This window comes from Bos javanicus, chromosome 29 (assembly GCF_032452875.1).
Source record: "Bos javanicus breed banteng chromosome 29, ARS-OSU_banteng_1.0, whole genome shotgun sequence".
Classification (NCBI taxonomy): domain Eukaryota; kingdom Metazoa; phylum Chordata; class Mammalia; order Artiodactyla; family Bovidae; genus Bos; species Bos javanicus.
Window position 1 is genome coordinate 12,425,458 of NC_083896.1, and position 18,874 is coordinate 12,444,331.

The window sequence follows — 18,874 nt, forward strand, 5'->3', positions numbered from 1 at the left end:
ACCTTCAGTCTTTGGCACATTAATACCTATGTAGTTACAAATCTTGTTTCTTGGAGAGAGAGAGAGAGACACTCGGAGCCAAATTAGTCAAATAAGCTGGCAAACATATTTTTAAATGATATGTGAATATAAAATTACCAAGATGGACATGGCTTCTAGAAATGACTGAGAACGTGTTTCCCAAAGAACCCCAGAAAGCATTTCCATAAGAGCAACAATGGGAATAAATGAAATTTTCTTAAGGAGTCTTTTCAGGCAAGCATCTGATATTCACTTGAAGAAAACAAGTTCTGATACGTGTATTCTGTTATGTCTATCTGTATTGCTTTAAATTCCACCTCATTTAAGATAACAGTGGTTTTCATTTTTAAGGCCAGTTCTTCCATTATTTTTTATCATATCAGAATATAGATAAGTGGCCATTATATCTCCCTTCCTTGAATGAATATCAGGTTACTGTCTCATTAGCAGCAATTGTGATAGGTTTTGGTTGATGGTGTCTTGACTGTCACCAGCGAGCTCCGTGTTATTGGCAACCGACTCAGCCTCTCTGTGCCTCTGGCTCCCTGCCTACGAAGGAGGGCTTGAAGCTGAATTATCTTTAAAATCTCTTTTGATTGAAAATATAATACTATAATTATCATCTATCTGTGTGAGAACTATAATTATCATATATCATAAATCCACACACATCTCTGAGGTTTTAATTAAATTCAAACTGAAGTAACTCAAATTCATGTTATCAAAAAAGATACCTAGACACTGGTGTGTCCAGTGTTTCTAATAGAGTCCTTTCTACCTGATGATGATGATGATGATCAGGATGACATTTGTGTATCACTTTGTGTTTACACTGCCTTATGTGAGTCTCACATCCTAAGAGCTGCTCTCGCGATCCTCACGATACAGATGAAGAAGACGCTGAGGTTCAGAGAGATTCACTTGCCCGTCTAAGGTGTTGAACTAGCAAGTTACAGAGCTGGACAGAGACTCTGGGTCTTCTACTTCCAATATAATACTCGTCTCCGCCATCATCATTTACCTGCAACCAGTCTTTTATTTAATTAGGAGATGGTTTTTCCAAAGTGTCATTATTCGGAATTTACACTCCTGGAAACTAAACTCTGCTTGAAGGGGCCCTCCCACACCCCTTTAGACTATCCACTTGCGTCACGACAGCTCTCTCTGCTTTTACAAACTAGTTGTTTTGTCAGCATGAGTGTGACAACAATTAGACGTCCCCTGTTTTTGCCCCATGCCTTTTCTCCTTCACAGTCATTCAATGACAAGCGTAAAAAGAGCTTCATCTTTTCACGAAAATTCCCATTCTACAAGAACAAGGAGCAGAGTGAGCAGGAAACCAGTGATCCTGAACGTAAGTAGATTCTCGAAGAGAATGTCACCTGCAACACAAGAGAAAAAAAAAAATCCTTCACGGGCAACACGCATGACGTAGGCTGCCCCACGCCACACGCCTAGGCAAACAAACACGGCAGGCAGGCAGGTCAGGGCTTACTACTGTGACCAGTGTTTGCCTGCAGTCTGGATCCCTCCCTGGACGGAGCTCTTTTTCCTACAGAATGCATTGGAAAGGGACCTGAGGAAGCGGGGGACTTGGCTTCCAAACAGCATTTTTTTATCTGTGACCAAGACTGTGTCTGGTTCACCTTTTCTATCATGCAACTCTCCAAGGGCTTGAGACAACTTCTTTTCTGGACAGAAACCTTAGATTCCATTGCCACATGTATTGTTTTGGAGTGCTAGCTAACTGGGAGTGATCAAATTCCCCTCTATCGGTTACTAGCATTTGTTCACTCTTTCCCTCACAGTGAAGCTTATCTTGGGATAACTGAGCTTATTCTTATGTTCAATCTAAGCATCGGCCGTGAATCTTGGAATGGATCCTTGGTCTCAGCGGTACGTTGCTGTGGCAATATTGACAGTGGGTTAAAAACGGCTCTTGTTGACTCTTTATCTTTTTCATGACAACCTTCTGCTTAAACCTTTCGAGTTGCAATGCGAATCCTCAAGTCTCAGCCCAGGGAGTTTGGGGTGAGATTTGTTTCCTAAGAAGAGAGCGAGGGATCCAGACTGCTCCAGCAACACGGTCTGTCATGGTAGTATCCGTTTCAACTCCACTGACTTCTTCCTTCCTCTTCCGTGGCTGTTCTCCCTCTCTCATTGCTCTCTCTGGGGACTTCCATGCAGGACATCCCCGGATTAGGTGACGACGGTTATGGAACAAAGACTCTGAGTAAGTTCCCAGGAATGGTCACTGTAACTTTTCTTTTCTTTTTCTTTCCTTTTGAGTTTGGCTTTTGTTCCTTTTCTCGAGGGCCTTTTCACTCCTAGCATGCACAAGATACGAGTTTTATTTGTTACCTAGCTGTGAATGCTCCTACCAAGTAATTTTCAACTGTTTTGTTCTGCATGTCAGCATTTAAAAACAAAGTGTCTCAGGCACTGTAACTTCCGTTGCAGTTCACACCTTCCCTTTCTGGCCGTGCGATGTGACCAACATGGTCCTGATGCCAGCCATGGCATCCTTGCTCTGTCGCCTAGTACCTCCCAGGGAGCAAGAAGCCATGTTGAAAGAAAGGGCGAGTTCAATGCTCTGGAACAGGAAAGCGGAAATGTATTTTATGTCCTCTCTTCTGGCTTTTCATGTAGACATATTTAATGACCTTGCCAAATTCCATAATTGGGTTATACTTTGCTATTAGTAAAGGAGCTACTTTATAGTCAAAAGGAACATGCATTCTCAAAAAGTAAATATTAAGCTATTTGATCTTCCATGAATAATTCCTTGCTATTAACTTTGACTGATTTTTTTTTCTGACTTGCAGTGATCCTGCTTGAAACGTTTGTATGATAAAGTTTTAGATATATATTAATATGTTTTTCTATCGGTGATTTATTACTGCATTGCATAACCAGATCTTCATTTTATAGCTTAGAGTGGAAATTAAAGTATATTAAACTAAAATTTTTCTAGTTATTAATGCCTTTATTCTGTGTCTCATTGCACTTAATAAAAATAACAATTCTGTGTTTTAATATACTATGATTTTTCTGTCTTTGACACTAACCCCATTGTGTAGGCACCAATGAAATAAGAACCATTTGTGTCTTTCGCAGCTGCATCACATGTTCATTTTTGTTTGTTTCGTTTTAATTTAACAGCTATGGGCAATATTTTTAGAAGCTGTTCATTTCATTGCTAAGAAACAAAATAACATTGAGCTGGACTTTGTTTTCAAGAGCTGGTTATATAACCCTGCGTAATGATACCCTTCATCCTTCAAATTGTTAATTTGGATTTTTTTTTAAGATATGTATATTTAGAAAATAAAATCTGATCAAGAATAACTGCTGATCTCCTTAAAGATGAAAACTTTATCTTTGAGTCTCTATACAGAATATGTCTTGAAATTTTTCTTGAATTGGTGGCTGAAATTCAAGTGTTGATTTCAACATTATCCAGTTAGCATCAAGTACCACCAGGGAGAATTTCTAAATTTTCTGTGGGGTTGGGTAGCATTTTAATATATTGTTAATAAATGAACATCTCTTGCTGTTGGAGAGTCGAAAGTATGTGATGCCTTTTTAAATCCAGAGTGATGCCCTTTTAAATCTGAAGGTTTATTTACTCTCCAAAATTGAATATATTACACTAAGTAAAGTTATCTGCCAGTTAACACTACTGGTGGCCATAATTTAGACTTTAGCTGGAACATATTTTTAATTTCTTTTCACCTGCAAAATAGAAAAATTCTGTTAAACAATATCTTAACATTAAGAGAGATTGGTTGTTAAATAAACAGCCATATGGTTCTAAATTTTTCTAGTGTAGCTTCATTCTGAATTATTTTAAAAGTGAAAATCAAAAACAAAAAAAACTATCATCTTCAAATGAAGGATGCTTGAGATAATCATGCTCATGAAGATAAGCCATTGTTGGGTATGTGCTTTGACTTTTCAGTAACAAGACAGATTTGTACTGATTCATCACACTTACTTTCCTAGTGCCCCTTTGCACTTGTAACATGTGTACCTAAATTAATAATGCAGTTCTCATCAAACTCGCACACAAAAAGAAATGATTCCAGTCAATTTAACCCATGCTTTAATTTTCATTAGTTTCATGCTCTAAAATCAGTCCGTCCAGGATGCATTAACTAACTCAACTGTAGAAGTCCTTTCACAATCCACGTGTATCACATCACATAGTATACTTTAAAATATATGACAATTTTATTTGTCAATTATACCTTAATGATGCTAAAAAATGAAAATTAATCCATCCAACTGGCAAGAATCTATAATAGCAAATACATTTCAAAGCACTTTTTTTAACTGTTAGAGAATAACGTTATATATTCTTTTCCTTTTTTCTAAAGATTTTGCAACAGTTGTCCCTTTTTTAAAAGCTGAAGGTATTGCTAATGATCTTCACAGATCAAATAGTCGCGTATTCTTCATTCAGTTAGCCTGATAAACAAAGAAGTTGATAAATTGATGGATTTATCTTCTATAACTTAATAAATAGTACAGATAAATTATTTTGGAAATAAAAGCCCTAAATCTGGCACATAATCAGTACATCCCCCTGCTATGCTAGTTAAATTGTGTTTTGTGGAAAAAAATTTTGAAATATCACTGTATACTTGTACAGTCATTCAACCAGAGTTAAAAACATGCTTTGTGCCGGAACCTGTGCTTGGTATTAGACCATTTATCTTCTGCCTGTTCTAATTCCTCCAGAACCTGAACCTAAAAGCTATCCAAGCAAAAATCTTAAAAACAAGGAAATATTGAACTGATTCATAAAACACTTTACAGTGACTCATTTCTTCCTCCAAGGTTTCCTACATACTCAATGAAGCAAGAAACTTCTTCAACAATCCCTTTCATCTTGTGAATTAGTTTAGGGAGTATTTAAATAGAAATAAAATGAAAGGGATTCCAGGGAGGGATCAACTGGAAATTTGAAATGCAATATTCCTGCAAAATGCCTAACAGCAAAATAAAGCAACAAAAAGCCTGTAAGAAACCAGTCCTTACCCACCAGAAGCTCCTGAAATTATAATCAGGAACATCCAGTTCAGACACGTTGACCTTTGTAATAAGAATCTGGAAAATCAGAGCTACACGAATGGGTCAAAGTATTTATAAAAAGAGAAGTGCTTAGATGAAAAGTATGCATTTTTTTATGATTAAAAATACTTTCCTATTTGCTAATAAAAATAGGACACAGCAATCAAGCAGTAGCTCCCCGGAAAATAAAGTTTTCATCTTCATCTTATCTGAATTTTCTTAATGCGTCTCCTCTGCAGCCTTACTTGCCTTTCGCTCACATTTCTAGTAGCCTTGCATGGTGTTTCTTTAAGTTCTGGCTGCTCTCCAATGCTTGGTATCTCTTTAATTTGCTGTGCTGTTCTTGCAGAACATGTTTCTTCTAATGCCAGCGATAGCGAAAGTAGCTACCGTAAGTTATTGCTTTGGTTTGTGATTCTTTTCTTTGCAACTGCCCCCTTGCCTGCGGTATTCATTTCAGATTTTTGCTGTTGTTTTTCAATTGCTGCCCTTTATCATCCTCATCCAAAGCAAATGGCTTGAAATGAAATCATCATTTGATGTGGAAAGATACAAAAGACACGAGAGCCGTGGGTGAACTAGTGTCAAGTGTACAAGGTTGTGGAATTGCTAATAAATTATTCCAGCCTCAGCTGGCTGTGGCCTGGTGATGCAATTCTCCTACAGAAGGTGGGGGAAAAATTTTTTTTTGGATTTTGACATTCTGTCCTCCAAAATAATTTATACACCCTGCAGAAAGGTTGAAAAGTCATCATGGTTTTATTTTCCTTTTCATTTTGCCTTTTCCTTTCTGTGCCTGGCTCCCCTTTGCAAGAGAAAGCCTGATAAATTACAGTGTTCCTTTTAAATGAGTATGAACCTTGTATATCTCTTCTCTCCTTGATTAATATTTTGAGATAGATACTGTGTTATATCTAACTTTAAATTTTGATGGTTGGGAAGAGATGAAAAAGTTTCATCCTCTAATGTTGAAGGAACTCGCATTTTCTTTAAAAGTGAACAATCTTGGATGAGAAAGCTTAACTGAAAAGGTAGGTAACTATTTAAAAATTATTTCTGATTTTTGTTTGGTCACCTCAAGCCATTTGCTGAGTGATAAAAGAATATTCACCAAATGCCAATCACATCCTTTTTTCTGTTCTGGTGGTTTCTTACCACATACAGGTTTTTGGTGACTAAAATAAGTACATTTATTGCTCTTATCCTTGCAATTTCGATATTTACTTTGTACTCAGTGAAACGGGTTACTCAAAAAGCAACCACTGATATTAGAAAATTGCAGGCCCAATACTTATGACCCTCAGCTACCAAGACAGATATCAGTTGGAGGTTTTGGGTTTGGGTTTGGGGTTTTTTTGTTTTGTTTTGTTTTTGGTCTTTTTGCTTGTATTAATTGAAGATAAGCATAGAAGAACAGAATAACTTTTATTTTTGTTTTTTCCACTACAGCATGGTAATTTATAAAACCATGCCCCTTTTTGAGGTGGAGTGCCAAATAGTGTTCTTGAAGTGTGACAAGTTCAATTTGGATCTTGAGAAAGGCTCTAAATAATCAAATTGGTGGGGAAATAGGTTGGGAAAGGGTACAAGAGAGGAAGGGTGACAGATGGAGGGAGTAGGGGCCAGAGGAGGCCCCTCTGGCAGATGAAGCATGCCACAGAATGAAATGAATAAAAGTTGCAATGAGATACCTTTGATCAACCAAATATTAGAACCCCCTCGTTTGCTTCCTCAATGGAATGATAAGTCCTGTTGATGAATTAAAGCTTTTTTAATTGTTTTTAACACGATCTTTAACATCTTCACAGTCTTCCTACTCTTATACTTTTATGATTATCCAAATTGGGAAAATATTTGCCTCTCCCATATCTTCATTTGGTTCTAAAACAAAGAAACCTGGCTGGTTAAGAAGTGACCAAAGGCTGTCTTTCCTGTGCCTGAGTTACCGACAATTCAGTATTAGGAAAATATAACTTATTTGTTGAGTTTCATGGAGACCCTTGGCCCTAATTTCTTGGATGTTCAGTTTTCAGTTTTTACGTGTTGTGCTTCCATCCTGTAGAAACAGAGAAATGGAAAACATCAAATTTTGTTCTTGCAATCCCTTTTATGGAACATATACTTTCCACAAAAGTATACTTTTATGGAACTACCTTTTCCTTCAGAAATCTGTGTTTAGAATATTTCAGAGGCCTTCCTCTTCTTCAGAGATGAGCATGTTCTTTCCAGAATCATTGTTATAAAAATTGCAACAAGGCTTTCAGCTGTTTGACAAGTTTTTGATTGCAGTGCTCCAAGTTGACATCAATAATTCTTCTCACTCTCAAATAGTAGGTGCACATAAAGGTTTATTGAGTGAATAAAGGAAACACTTGCAAACAGCTTAAATTATCTATGAGAAGAGAGAAGAGTTGGAACTGTACTATTACTAGAGAAAATGTAGAGTCTAATAGTCTGTATTAACTTGAATCTCCTCTGAGGGTACAGAAAGCTAGCCATTCAAATTGCTTTCTTTACAAATGAAAAAAGGTAAGAGCCTTGTCATAGCTTAGTGAAAGTGAAGTCGCTCAGTCGTGTCCGACTCTTTGCGACCCTGTGGACTGTAGCCCCCAGGCTCCTCCGTCCATGGGATTCTCCAGGCAAGAATACTGGAGTGGGTTGCCATTTCCTTGTCCAGGAGATCTTCCCGACCCAGGGATCGAACCCAGGTCTCCCACATTGTAGGCAGATGCTTTTAACCTCTGAGCCACCAGAGGAGAAAAAAATGGATATTTCTTTTTCCAGGATAGAAATATGAGGAATTACAGAGGACTATTTCTTAGTTCATTCAGCACCTGCTCTATGTCATGCTCTCTCAGGCACCTTAAGACTCAATGTAAGTCTCAGTGAACTCTGGAACTCAGCACAGGTAAAGAGGGAGAGCAATCAATACATTAAGAAAGCATAAAGTATGGCCGTTTCTAGCATAAAAGTCTGGCCCGAGAATAGTGGGGCTTCAGAGATAATTTCAGAGGAGGGGACTTTGAGCTGAGCTTTGCAAAGATGAGGCACTTGCTAGCTAAGTAAAGTTGAAGAAGAAACTCACCAGGAAAGGCATTGGCATAACTAAAAACACAAAGGCTTGGAACAGACACAGTTTTTCCAGAAAGTACAGTTTCAAATCAAACCAGGCTGGATTTTTCTATTGAATTCCTGGCTGTTGCTATAATTATGACTTTTATATTTTATGAATAGCAATGTAGACAAATAAAATAACACCTCTTTTCACTCATTTTCATTTTTTTTTTTTTTAACTCTTAGAACCATGTCTGCTCAGGACAAAATGGCTAAAAAAATAGTCAGTGGTTAGAAAGACTGGCAGGCTTCCCAGGTGGCACTAGTGGTAGGAGACATAAGAGATGGGGATTCAATCCCTGGGTCAAGAAGATCCCCTGGAGGAGGGCATGGCAACCCACTCCAGTATTCTTGCCTGGAGAACCCCCATGGACAGAGGAGCCTGGTGGGCTACATACAGTCCACAGGGTCACAAGGAGTGAGGCACAACTGAAACAACACCCACACACAGAAAGACAGGCCCAGGCCGGGGTGTTACATTCTGGAGTTACAGACTGTGCCAGCCTTACTCGAAAGCCTCAAATATTTCTGAGACACGTATACATGCACATGAATTTACACCAACCTCAATTTCTAATAAATAGCTCAGACCTTTGATGCACCGTCTCAAGAATTATAACATATTTTTTTCCAAAGTCCAGCTATACTGAGCACTAGCTACAATGCAGTTTAACAGTGTACATTGTCTAATTATGCAAAATGCTATCTCATAACTACCGTAACTATGGGCTAATTCCAGATTTCTGTCAACAAAGCAATATAATAAAGTGCAGGTTTGTGCTTGTTTTGTATCATACCCTTGAACTGCCCTTATATGTGATGGCAATAAAGATCAATTAGCCATAATGGAGACCTTGCACATCTCTACAAGCTGAAGACCTGCCTTCCTTAAAGCCCAGTAGAGCTCTTATGTTATTATGGGTATGGGAGAGCTGATGATTATCCTCCTAACCCATTGGTGCTCAGAAGTTAAATAGGATTTTCAAACCAAGGATCTTAAAAAATGAGCTGAGTGAAACTGAGATGCTGAAATGAAGAGATCTCAGACTTTCCCTCTGGAATCAGTCGGAATGGTGCCCATATTCTCCTTTTTCCACTCTTCTCAAGTATTGGCCTTATATTTCCTCAAGTTCTTACAAAGCAATTCTATTACATATAGTATCTCATTTGATTTCTGCAACAAAATTATGAAATACACCTTATATTTATACCCCGTTAACTGATGAAGAAGCTGAAGTTCCAAAGAGCTACGTTTCACTAATACCATGTCCCTGCAAGTCCAATCAAGATATTTTAATTCTGAAACTTAGACATTTTCACTATTCCCTATGTTTTGTAATCCAAGCTTCTTCACGTTTTAGCTTTTCACATTTCACATTTCAACCATGCCACCTATCAAATTAATTGGCTGTCCCTGGTGGTTCAGCAGTAAAGAATCCACCTGCCAATGCAGGAGTTTGATTGGGTTTGATCCCTGGGTTGGGAAGATCCCTGGAGGAGGAAATGGCAACCAGCTCCAATATTCTTGCCTGGGAAATCCCATGGACAGAGGAGCCTGGCAGGCTCCAGTCCATGGGAGTGCAGAGTCAGAAACGACTTAGTGGCTAAACAACAACAATCAATACAAGCAGCAATATTTACATAACATTAACTATGAACTAAGCCTGATTTTAAGGACTCTATATATAGTAACAGATTTAATCTGAAGATCCTTTGAAGACACTGAATCAGTAATTCACTACGTGACCTTGAAGAAATCACTGAACATTTTTGAACCTTAGTTCTCTCCAATGTAAATGACTAGCTTGTATTAGAAAAGAGATACAGGAAACAGATTTTAATCAAGACTGCCCTTTAATCGCTTCCTGAGGAACTATACTGAAAAGTGTTGAGACCAAGTGAGGCTCAGCAGTAATTCAGGCAATGATCACTGTGATGCGTGTCGAGGGTCCGTAAGGGAGAGTGAAGTCATGTTCCAGACTCTCCATCCATAATCCACGTTAACTCCAAACCCTTTCTTAGCACTAACATTCTGTGGTTCTAGGAAGCTAGTTTATTCTTTGTAATTATCCAGTGCAGGCCCTAAACACTAAATTTAGACCACTGAATGCCCTGCCACTGGTCTTCACTTCCCTCGTCTCTCTTTTCTAGTTTGGAAAAGAGTTCTAAAGAAAAACACCTTGTTTTTCCTTATCATGAGAGCATATGAGGGCTTTACTCCGAACCCCTCTTACTGTGACTTGCTTCCAGTTTAAAGACAGTGTTTTCTGGAGGTTGTAACAACAGGCTCTGCGTAGTCTCTGCTGGCGCAGGCAGCCACCCCCAGCTCTGTGCCATGCGCCCCTTCCACCCGAGCAGTTTCCAAAACAAGACCAAGTAATTGTTTGTACCCTTGTGTCAGCTGTTTCTAAGTGCCGACACCTCCTGAGCAAAAAACAGAAAAACTACTAAGGATGACTGTTTTTTGGAGATGACACAGCAGCATTAAAAAAAAAAAAAAGAGTTAGGGTTTGCAAATGGAGCATCTTATGGCCTGTCGGTAACTCTGACCAGGTTCAGCTCCCTTCTCTGCCACCCACCATTTTTGTTCACCTGTGAGTTCTACCTCTACATCCCAGCCCCCACAGAGAATTCTGCACCTCTGACCTTTTTGAGACTGTGCTGTATACTCAGCGAGGAGTCAGAAAAGATGTGGTTTTTAATCTTGACTCTACTACTTACTGAGGAAACAGGCCCTGTCTCCGAGCCTCAGCTTCTTCATCTGTAAAGTGCAGATCATCAGAGCACCTACCTGAAAAGAAATGGCTGTGAGAAATACGAAGCAATGGCTGCAAAAGCCTTTTATAGCCTGTAAAGCGCTATGCAGACATGAATTATCTTTCCTTCATTGCTGTGACTTTTTTTTCTCCCCCTTGTAATCTCCTTCCCATTACTCCTTGGGCTTTTCATTCTTGAAAGTGAAAATTGGTTTCAGGCGCTGAGTTCACAGCTATTGTGTAATACCAGCTGCCACAGCACCCCTGTGGGCTTCCTTACGTGGTCCCGGTTGTCACACAGTCGTTAGAATTGGGATGGGTGTTGACTTTAGGGACGCTTGTCGTCTCTGCCGTCTGCCAGTCTTACTGCTCAGAACAAGACCTGTGCTTCCTGTAGGTTAAACGTAAACCAGAAAGCAACAGGTAAATGAAGAACTACAGAACTCTGTTCTAGCAAAGTTAATCTAAGCTATGTTGCTTTGTCCTAGTTTTTTAAATCATGCATTATACATACTGACACCAAATATTTTATTTAAGGTTTGCCTTTAGAATGTCCCATCAGAACGATTTGCAAGGCCATGGAAAGAGATTCTCCTGGGAACACGAGGTGTTCTCTTTATTTAGGGGAAACCACACTTCCCCAAAGGAAAGCGTATAGACAGAAACACAAAGTGGAACCTATCTTTGGCTTCATTGCTCATCCTGACTCGTACCACTAAAAGCAGAATGCAAATTCATTGGTCTCTTTCTTTATGTTAAGTACTGAGGACACCTTGGATAACTGGTATGGGGTGCCCAGTCTCGTGCAGAGACATAAGTATCACTTGATATTTATTCTTTTTTTGCATTTAAAAAGTTTGCAACTTTTTCAATTATTTCTGTAACTGACATTTATTGTAATTATCTAAAGCCCTGAAAGAGAAGTTAAATTGAACCATAAATGTGGGAAATAGCTCCATAGCATATTCTGTCACCTGATATTTAAAACCTGTTATCCCACGGGCAGGAGTCCCCTCTCACATATTAATCATTCAGGGAGATTTCTCCTGAAAGTTAGCATGACATTACAGTGTTGGTCTGCCATGCTTCTATCTCTAAAGCTATGCTTTCTTTTTCCCCAACCATTTTTACACTTATCCTCTGAATTCCTATGTCCTCTGCATATGTCAGCCTTTAGATAACTAGAGCTTAGCAATCATTCTCCTTTATTACTTTTGACCCGGCTTCTGTAAATTTCAGTTGATTCATTTTTTTAAGAGGATCATTTTTTTTTCCTGAATTAAAAAATATATATATGAATCTGATTCCTCACATACCAAATCCCTGCCCCGATGTGGGAAGCTCCCCTGAACACTTTTTGGAGCAGTCATGGGTAGGTGCCACTTAGAGGAAGCACCGGGGCCCCTTCTCCATGACTTAGGAGGTAGCCCAGCCATGCCACCCTGAGAGTGGACCCTGCTTGAGGGTGAGGCGAGACGTGAGGTGGGCCTGGGGCCATTTCCCACCCCAGGGAAGACATCCGTATTCACTGCTTTAGCCATAGATCACTTAATTTCCCCTGATCAGCCTTGTCATTATCAAACCTGCCTGTAATACTAACTCCTTTCATGAAATTAATTCATCCTCCAGAGGCTGTGGCTTCTGAAGCAGCAGCACATGGTTCTGACCTGACTCTGAAAGTTTCAGGGGCTATGAGGAGATAAGAGCAGTGAGACCCAGTGCCCTTTGGTTTCAGAAAAAACTACCTCGGGGCTTCCCAGGTGGCGCTAGTGGTAACACACCTGCCAATGCAAGAGACTCAGGTCCGATCCCTGGGTCGGGAAGATCCCCTGGAGGAGGGCGTGGCAACCCACTCCAGTAATTCTTGCCTGGAGAATCCCCATGGACAGAAGAACCTGGCGGGTATAGTCCATGGGGTCGCACAGAGTCGGATACGACTGAAGCGACTTAGCACACACACGACACTTCTCCTCTGTAGGACAGCATACAAAAAGCCCTTTTCAAAACTTAAACTATTTCCCCACCAAAGACAGTCAGTCCTAGGCCTAATGCGAATGAAAGTGTGGAGCCTTCTAAGTTGGCAGCTGAATGAGACGAATCTCATGCCTAGTTCAACTGGGCAAAATTGATGATTAGGAAAAAAAAACTGCCAAAAGCCAATTTACTTTCCATGCTTGTAAGTTGACTTGAGGCTCACTGAATGAGAAGGCTTATAGCAAATGACACTGGAAGGGTGGAAAATTATACTCCTGGTCTGCCTTACTTTTCAAAGTTTCAAGGCTAGATTTAGCAGTGATTAGAAGAAGTGATCGGAGAAGGCAGTGGCACCCCACTCCAGTACTCTTGCCTGGAAAATCCCATGGACAGAGGAGCCTGGTAGGCTGCAGTCCATGGGGTCTCGAAGAGTCAGACACGACTGAGCGACTTCACTTTCACTTTTCACTTTCATGCATTGGAGAAGGAAATGGCAACCCACTCCAGTGTTCTTGCCTGGAGAATCCCAGGGACGGGGGAGCCTGGTGGGCTGCCATCTATGGGGTCGCACAGAGTCGGACTCGACTGAAGCGACTTAGCAGCAGCAACAGCAGCAGAACAAGTGATATAGGGCCCTCCTCAGTTTTTTATCTTCTTAACTGACCCAGCATTTTCTTGATGAATTAACATTAAAGTCTTCAGAGCCTTGGAGTATATAGACTGGTGAAGCTTTTGTCTCACAAATGAAACGAGCAGACACTTGCTTTTGAACAGTGTGTTTCTTTGGGAAATAAAATGGAAGCTGAAAGGTCCAGAAATTCTGGTAATGTAGCAGCGAACTATTGGATGGAACCTCTCCTTGAACTCAAGGGGTTCCTTTTAGGTAGGAATGCTGGGCGTGCAGCCACGGTGCTGCATTTCTCAGTGTCGGACGTAAGGCGGTCTCTTACATCACTGCCCTGCTGAACTGCAGAAGACCAGCCTCCTGTCGTTCCTCCGACCAGCGACCACCTGACTCTGTCACGGTGCCAAACAGTTCTATGAGGGTGAAGGGAGGTGGGGAATGGTTGAAGGAGGGAGAGAGCAAGGGAAATTAGCCCTGAACTGGGTCTGTTTCCTGGGTTGCAGAGCAGGGCTTGTAGCTGTGGCTTGTGACTGGTTGTTAGTCCACTGTAATTTTTCCTTTTTTCTCTTTTCAGGAGGACAAGAAGATTGCATTCTCTCTTATGAGCCTGTCACAAGGCAGGAAAGTAAGTTTCTTAGCATGCTCTGGTTCCTGATTTCCAGGCTGTAACAGGTGACCCCATTTCAGGAGGGAAATAAACTGCTTAACATGCAGCAGTTCCCAGGTCAGACCCTGCTCTTTCTTTGGCCCTGTGGCCAAGCAGACACCTTCCCTGCAGCGAGTGGGCAGTGACAGCTCCCAGGAGGATGGAGCTGCCCTCTGGAAGAATGATCCCTAATAGGAAGGAGCACATCCAAATTATAAAGAGCACCACTTACAGGATCGATGGGTAAAATCCTCCTGCAGGTTGATGTTCACTTAGTATTGAGGGCTTTCTAGCGGGGCTTCTAAGAGAGAAGCCACCTTCCGGGCTGCTCCAGAAGCCTGGGAGGAATTTATACCGAGGCTGATGGCTCTTGACAAAGATCACAGAGAAAATTCAGGCATCAGAGGAGGAATTGTACCAAATGAACTTTTGAGTTCCTTGTAGCCCCGTGATTACAAAGGAATTGGGAAAATCCAAGCAGAGAATGGGGAGTATTTTGAACTAAGGAAAAGAAAGTATAAAAACCTAAGATGAAAAAAAAAAAAAAACCTAAGATGTCATTACTACTAATGATGACTTTTGAAGTCGTTGCCTAAACAATGGTCAAACAGCTACTTTGGAATCTTTTTTTTCTCCCACTCAATTGACTAAACTCGGTAGTGTTTTGATTGTTGTGTAGGCATACGTGAAGAGTAAGCAAAACGTCTCCAAATGTTTTTTTTCACTGACATTGCAGTTGCTTTTCCCTGTTAGTAAATTCTGGAAAGTAGACTCAGCCAACACACTTGGTGTTAAAACATCAGTTTCCTATGCAGGGCTCTCCGGGCAATTTATCCACCGAAGTAATAGCCTCAGTAGTTGTTAGTGTTCGGCAAGTTTGCCCTAAGATCCCCAAGTCGGACTCCTCATCTGCATCTTCCTTTCCCTCTTTGCAGTAAACTATACCCGACCAGTGATTATTCTGGGCCCCATGAAGGATCGGATCAATGATGACTTGATATCTGAATTCCCTGACAAATTTGGCTCCTGTGTGCCTCGTAAGTATCATTCATCTTTCCTCTAGAAATAAAGCATGGCTGTTTTTGAGATGGTAAAATGTAACTCCATTTTTCCAGTAGTCTCCAGTGATTCAAATACCGTCAGTCACCTAATATCTGAGCATCTCATTTCATTCTGCCAAATACATTCCATCTATACTGCCATGCGTTATTCTCTATTTAGTGAGTAAATGATGTGGTACCCGAGAGGGCAGGATGAATGCTTTCTTTGTAACTCCCATGGTATTTAAGATAGCATAGGATTATTGATAGGCCTTCATATTTTCTTATAGATTGGTCGAAATGTTACTGAAGCCTCTTTTCCCACAGAATGATGCTACAAGGCAAGTTTGTTTGTCCAACACACAGCAAGCCAAATGCTGAGACGCAAGGTTTATAGCAGAGAAAGGGCTTGTTTATTCATGAGACTGCCACTCAAAGAGGTTAGAGAAGAAATCTCAGACTCACCTCCCCGAAGCCAGGGGCTGGGGATATTTGTGGGATGGAGGAGCAGCATAGTCTGAGGTGTGGGGAGCGTGGGGAAGGGTGATTGAAAATGCAAAGGTAAGGTATTCTCATTCTGGGCGGGTGCAGGTAAGCTTCAGGCTTCATCATGGGAAGCAGATTCAGAAAATGTCAGCATTAGCATGTTCTGAGGGTGGAGTTTGGGGCCCTCTGATGTTCAAAGGTCACCAGGTAGACACTGACACTTGTCCAGTTGGAGGGTCAGTTGTCTTAACCACTCTTAACCACCTCAAGCTCAAACTGGACACAGCTGACTCTGAGTGCCTAAAACACAACTCAGGCAACACATTGTTGAGGCTATGTGATGCTTGAAAGATATGCAATTTTTTTTTTTTTTTTTTTTTGTAGTAGCAACAAAGTGATCAGTGAGGGCAGGTTACAGGTTTAATGGGTCTAACTAATGATCACCCTTAGTTACAGTAAGAGAGATCAGAGACAATGCTATCTGTTAAACTCATCTCAGGATGACTTAGGGCCGTGTGTCAATCAATACAAAACAGCCTTTCCTTTCCCTTTGAAGGATGAAGACAAGAAAGAATATAAAGTTTTTACCCTCCTCTCGGAAGGAAATGGCAACCCAATCCGGTGTTCTTGCCTGGAGAATCCCAGGGACGGGGGAGCCTGGTGGGCTGCCGTCTATGGGGTTGCACAGAGTCAGACACGACTGAAGTGACTTAGCAGCAGCAGCGGCGGCGGCCACTGCTTTCTTGTCCTTATGGACAGCCGTCAGGCCCCCCGGTCCCTCTGACACATCAGGACAGCCCTCCCTGCAGAGTCTGTCTGCTCTCCTTGCTGCTGCTCCCCACTCATCACTTCTGTCCCTGCTCCCACTGTGCCACATGAAAATGCTAGAGGCTTTCTGTGTGTGTAAACCCACCAGGAAATTTTAATTTATTAGACCACTGAGCTCTTAAATCTGATCTCAGCAGATATTTCTTTCTCACTCAACATTTTTTAAGCTCTTGGCTCTGAAGTGTCTCTTACATTTCAGGACTGCAAATGTCTGCTGGAGTACAGGAGGATAGCAGGGATCGCACGTGTGCAGTGCATGGGCAGGAGGGAACAGGGACGAGTGTGCTGGAGTACAGGAGGATAGCGGGATCGCACATGTGCAGTGCATGGGCAGGAGGGAACCGGGACGAGTGTGCTGTCTGGTGAAACGGTCCCGGCAAGGGTTCTGGGTAGCCGTCTTGCCACAGAACCTAACCTGAAAGAGACTCCAGACAGAAATGATCAAGTCAAACCCTAGTCCATTTGTTGCAGCCCCCAGCTTTTTCCTCTACTTATGAAAGAAAAAAGAAATTCCTGTAGCACCGTTTCACTACCCCTCCACCTTGCATCGTCTTCTTTCTCTTTTTTAAGTAATGGCACTGTTTTATGAAAATCAATACATGTTCACTGTACAAAACTTGGAAAATGCTTAAGAGTTAAACAAGAAAAATAAAAATATACAGAAAATCTCAGAAGATACCCAGAGATAACATCCCTGCTAATATTTTCATAGATTTCTACCTATTCTTTCTTTTCATGCATTTTCTCCTATGATTTGGGTACATGTCAAGTATATACGTTTTTGCTTAATATTGTTTAAATTTTATATAACTACTTTAAATATTTATTATGTCATAATTAGTCCTTTCTTATTTAGAGTTTTTTTGGTTTCTCTACGTCTCAATATTATGAGTTATAACGCAAAATACAATTATAATTTATATGTTATAATTATTTATAATTTATCAATTAATACAGTGAACATCTTTAAGGATAAAACTTTATCTGAAATTTTGATAATTTTTAAAGATGGATTTCTAATACTATCTGGGTTAAAGATAGAAAATATAGTTTTAATGCTAATGATAAATGATATGTAAGCCAGTATATCCAGAACAATATCATTTCACTTGTAATCAATATAAAAATTATTGAACTTTTATAATTCTTGGTGGTAAGAGTTGGAAATCCAGTGTGTACTCTGCACGTGTGGCCCAGCCCCGTTTTAATTGCTCTCGAATGCGGCTACAGGTGGCCACAGTGAGCAGTACAGGTGTAGCGCATCTTACCCGCTCCTGTGTGCTTTTCTGTTAAACACAGTTTTTAAAGGTTACTTTCCATTTCCAGTTATCACAGAATTATTGGCTACATTCCCAGTGTTGTACGGTACATCCTTGAGCCTGTCTTACACCCAGCACTTTCTGTCTCCCACTCCCTAACCCCATACCGCTCCTCCCCTCCGTAACCACTGGTTTGTCCTCTGTATCTGTGAGTCCGCTTCTTCTCTGTTATAGTCACTAGTTTGTTGTGTTTTTTAGATTCCACACATGAGTGATACCATGTAGTATTTATTTTAACATTTTTTTTGATTTACAATGTTAAATTATTTTCTCTTCTCTTCTTACCAAGAAGTTTAACCAGTTCTAACTATGATTAGAGCTGATTGATTTTAGTCCCTTCGTAACTGTGATGGTATCATTTTACATCTTTTAAAGTCCCTGAATATATTTACACTATATGTCCTTTTTTTTTTTTTTATCTGAGACGTTTTTTACTTCTTCGCTTGTCCGTAATCTTTTATCATGTGCTAGACATTGTGATGCTACATTATTGAGCACTTGGATGTTGTTATCAATATCTTCCTTTATAGAGTATTAAGTTTTTGTTTCAGCAGGCAATAATTTACTGACAAGTCAGCTTGAGTTTTGACTTGGTTTTAGACATTGTGAAGGTAGGTCTAGAGTAAGTCCAGAGTAACCTCATAAAATGCAACCGTTCTGGGGTCTCAACCTAATGCACAGTCCGTCTGAACTTCAGGGTCTCCTAGCAGTCCATGGCATCTAGACTCTTTGTTTGGAAATGAAAATGGAGTAAATGCAGAGTCCCCTCATGTGCTTCTCCTCAGGGTCACAGCTCCAGCACTGTCCGTTGTCCAATGCCTGAAAATACACATCCATACATTTTGTTGAGTTTTATAGTTCTTCACAGTGCAGGGCTAAGCCTGGTACCTGCTACTATGTCATGGTCCTTCACAGCACAATCTATGTTGAGGGTGTGTGCTAAAAAAAAAAAAAATGGGTATAACAAGTTTATGAATATAAAGTTACCT

The 18,874-nt window shown here is 40.5% G+C and overlaps 1 protein-coding gene across 19 annotated transcripts in view; it reads left to right on the top strand.

Annotated features, from left to right (window-relative positions):
* Positions 1-18,874, top strand: part of DLG2 (discs large MAGUK scaffold protein 2) — a 2,330,119-nt gene that overhangs the window by 2,293,938 nt on the left and 17,307 nt on the right. For 10 of the 19 annotated variants that reach the window (XM_061406093.1, XM_061406095.1, XM_061406094.1 and 7 more), the window contains 3 exons: positions 2,209-2,254; positions 14,141-14,191; positions 15,148-15,249. In XM_061406093.1, coding sequence (XP_061262077.1) covers positions 2,209-2,254; positions 14,141-14,191; positions 15,148-15,249 — 199 coding nt within the window. Of the gene's footprint in view, positions 1-1,275; positions 1,376-2,208; positions 2,255-5,446; positions 5,489-14,140; positions 14,192-15,147; positions 15,250-18,874 lie in introns of all 19 variants that reach the window. The other 9 variants (XM_061406091.1, XM_061406092.1, XM_061406100.1 and 6 more) reach the window with 2 other exon arrangements.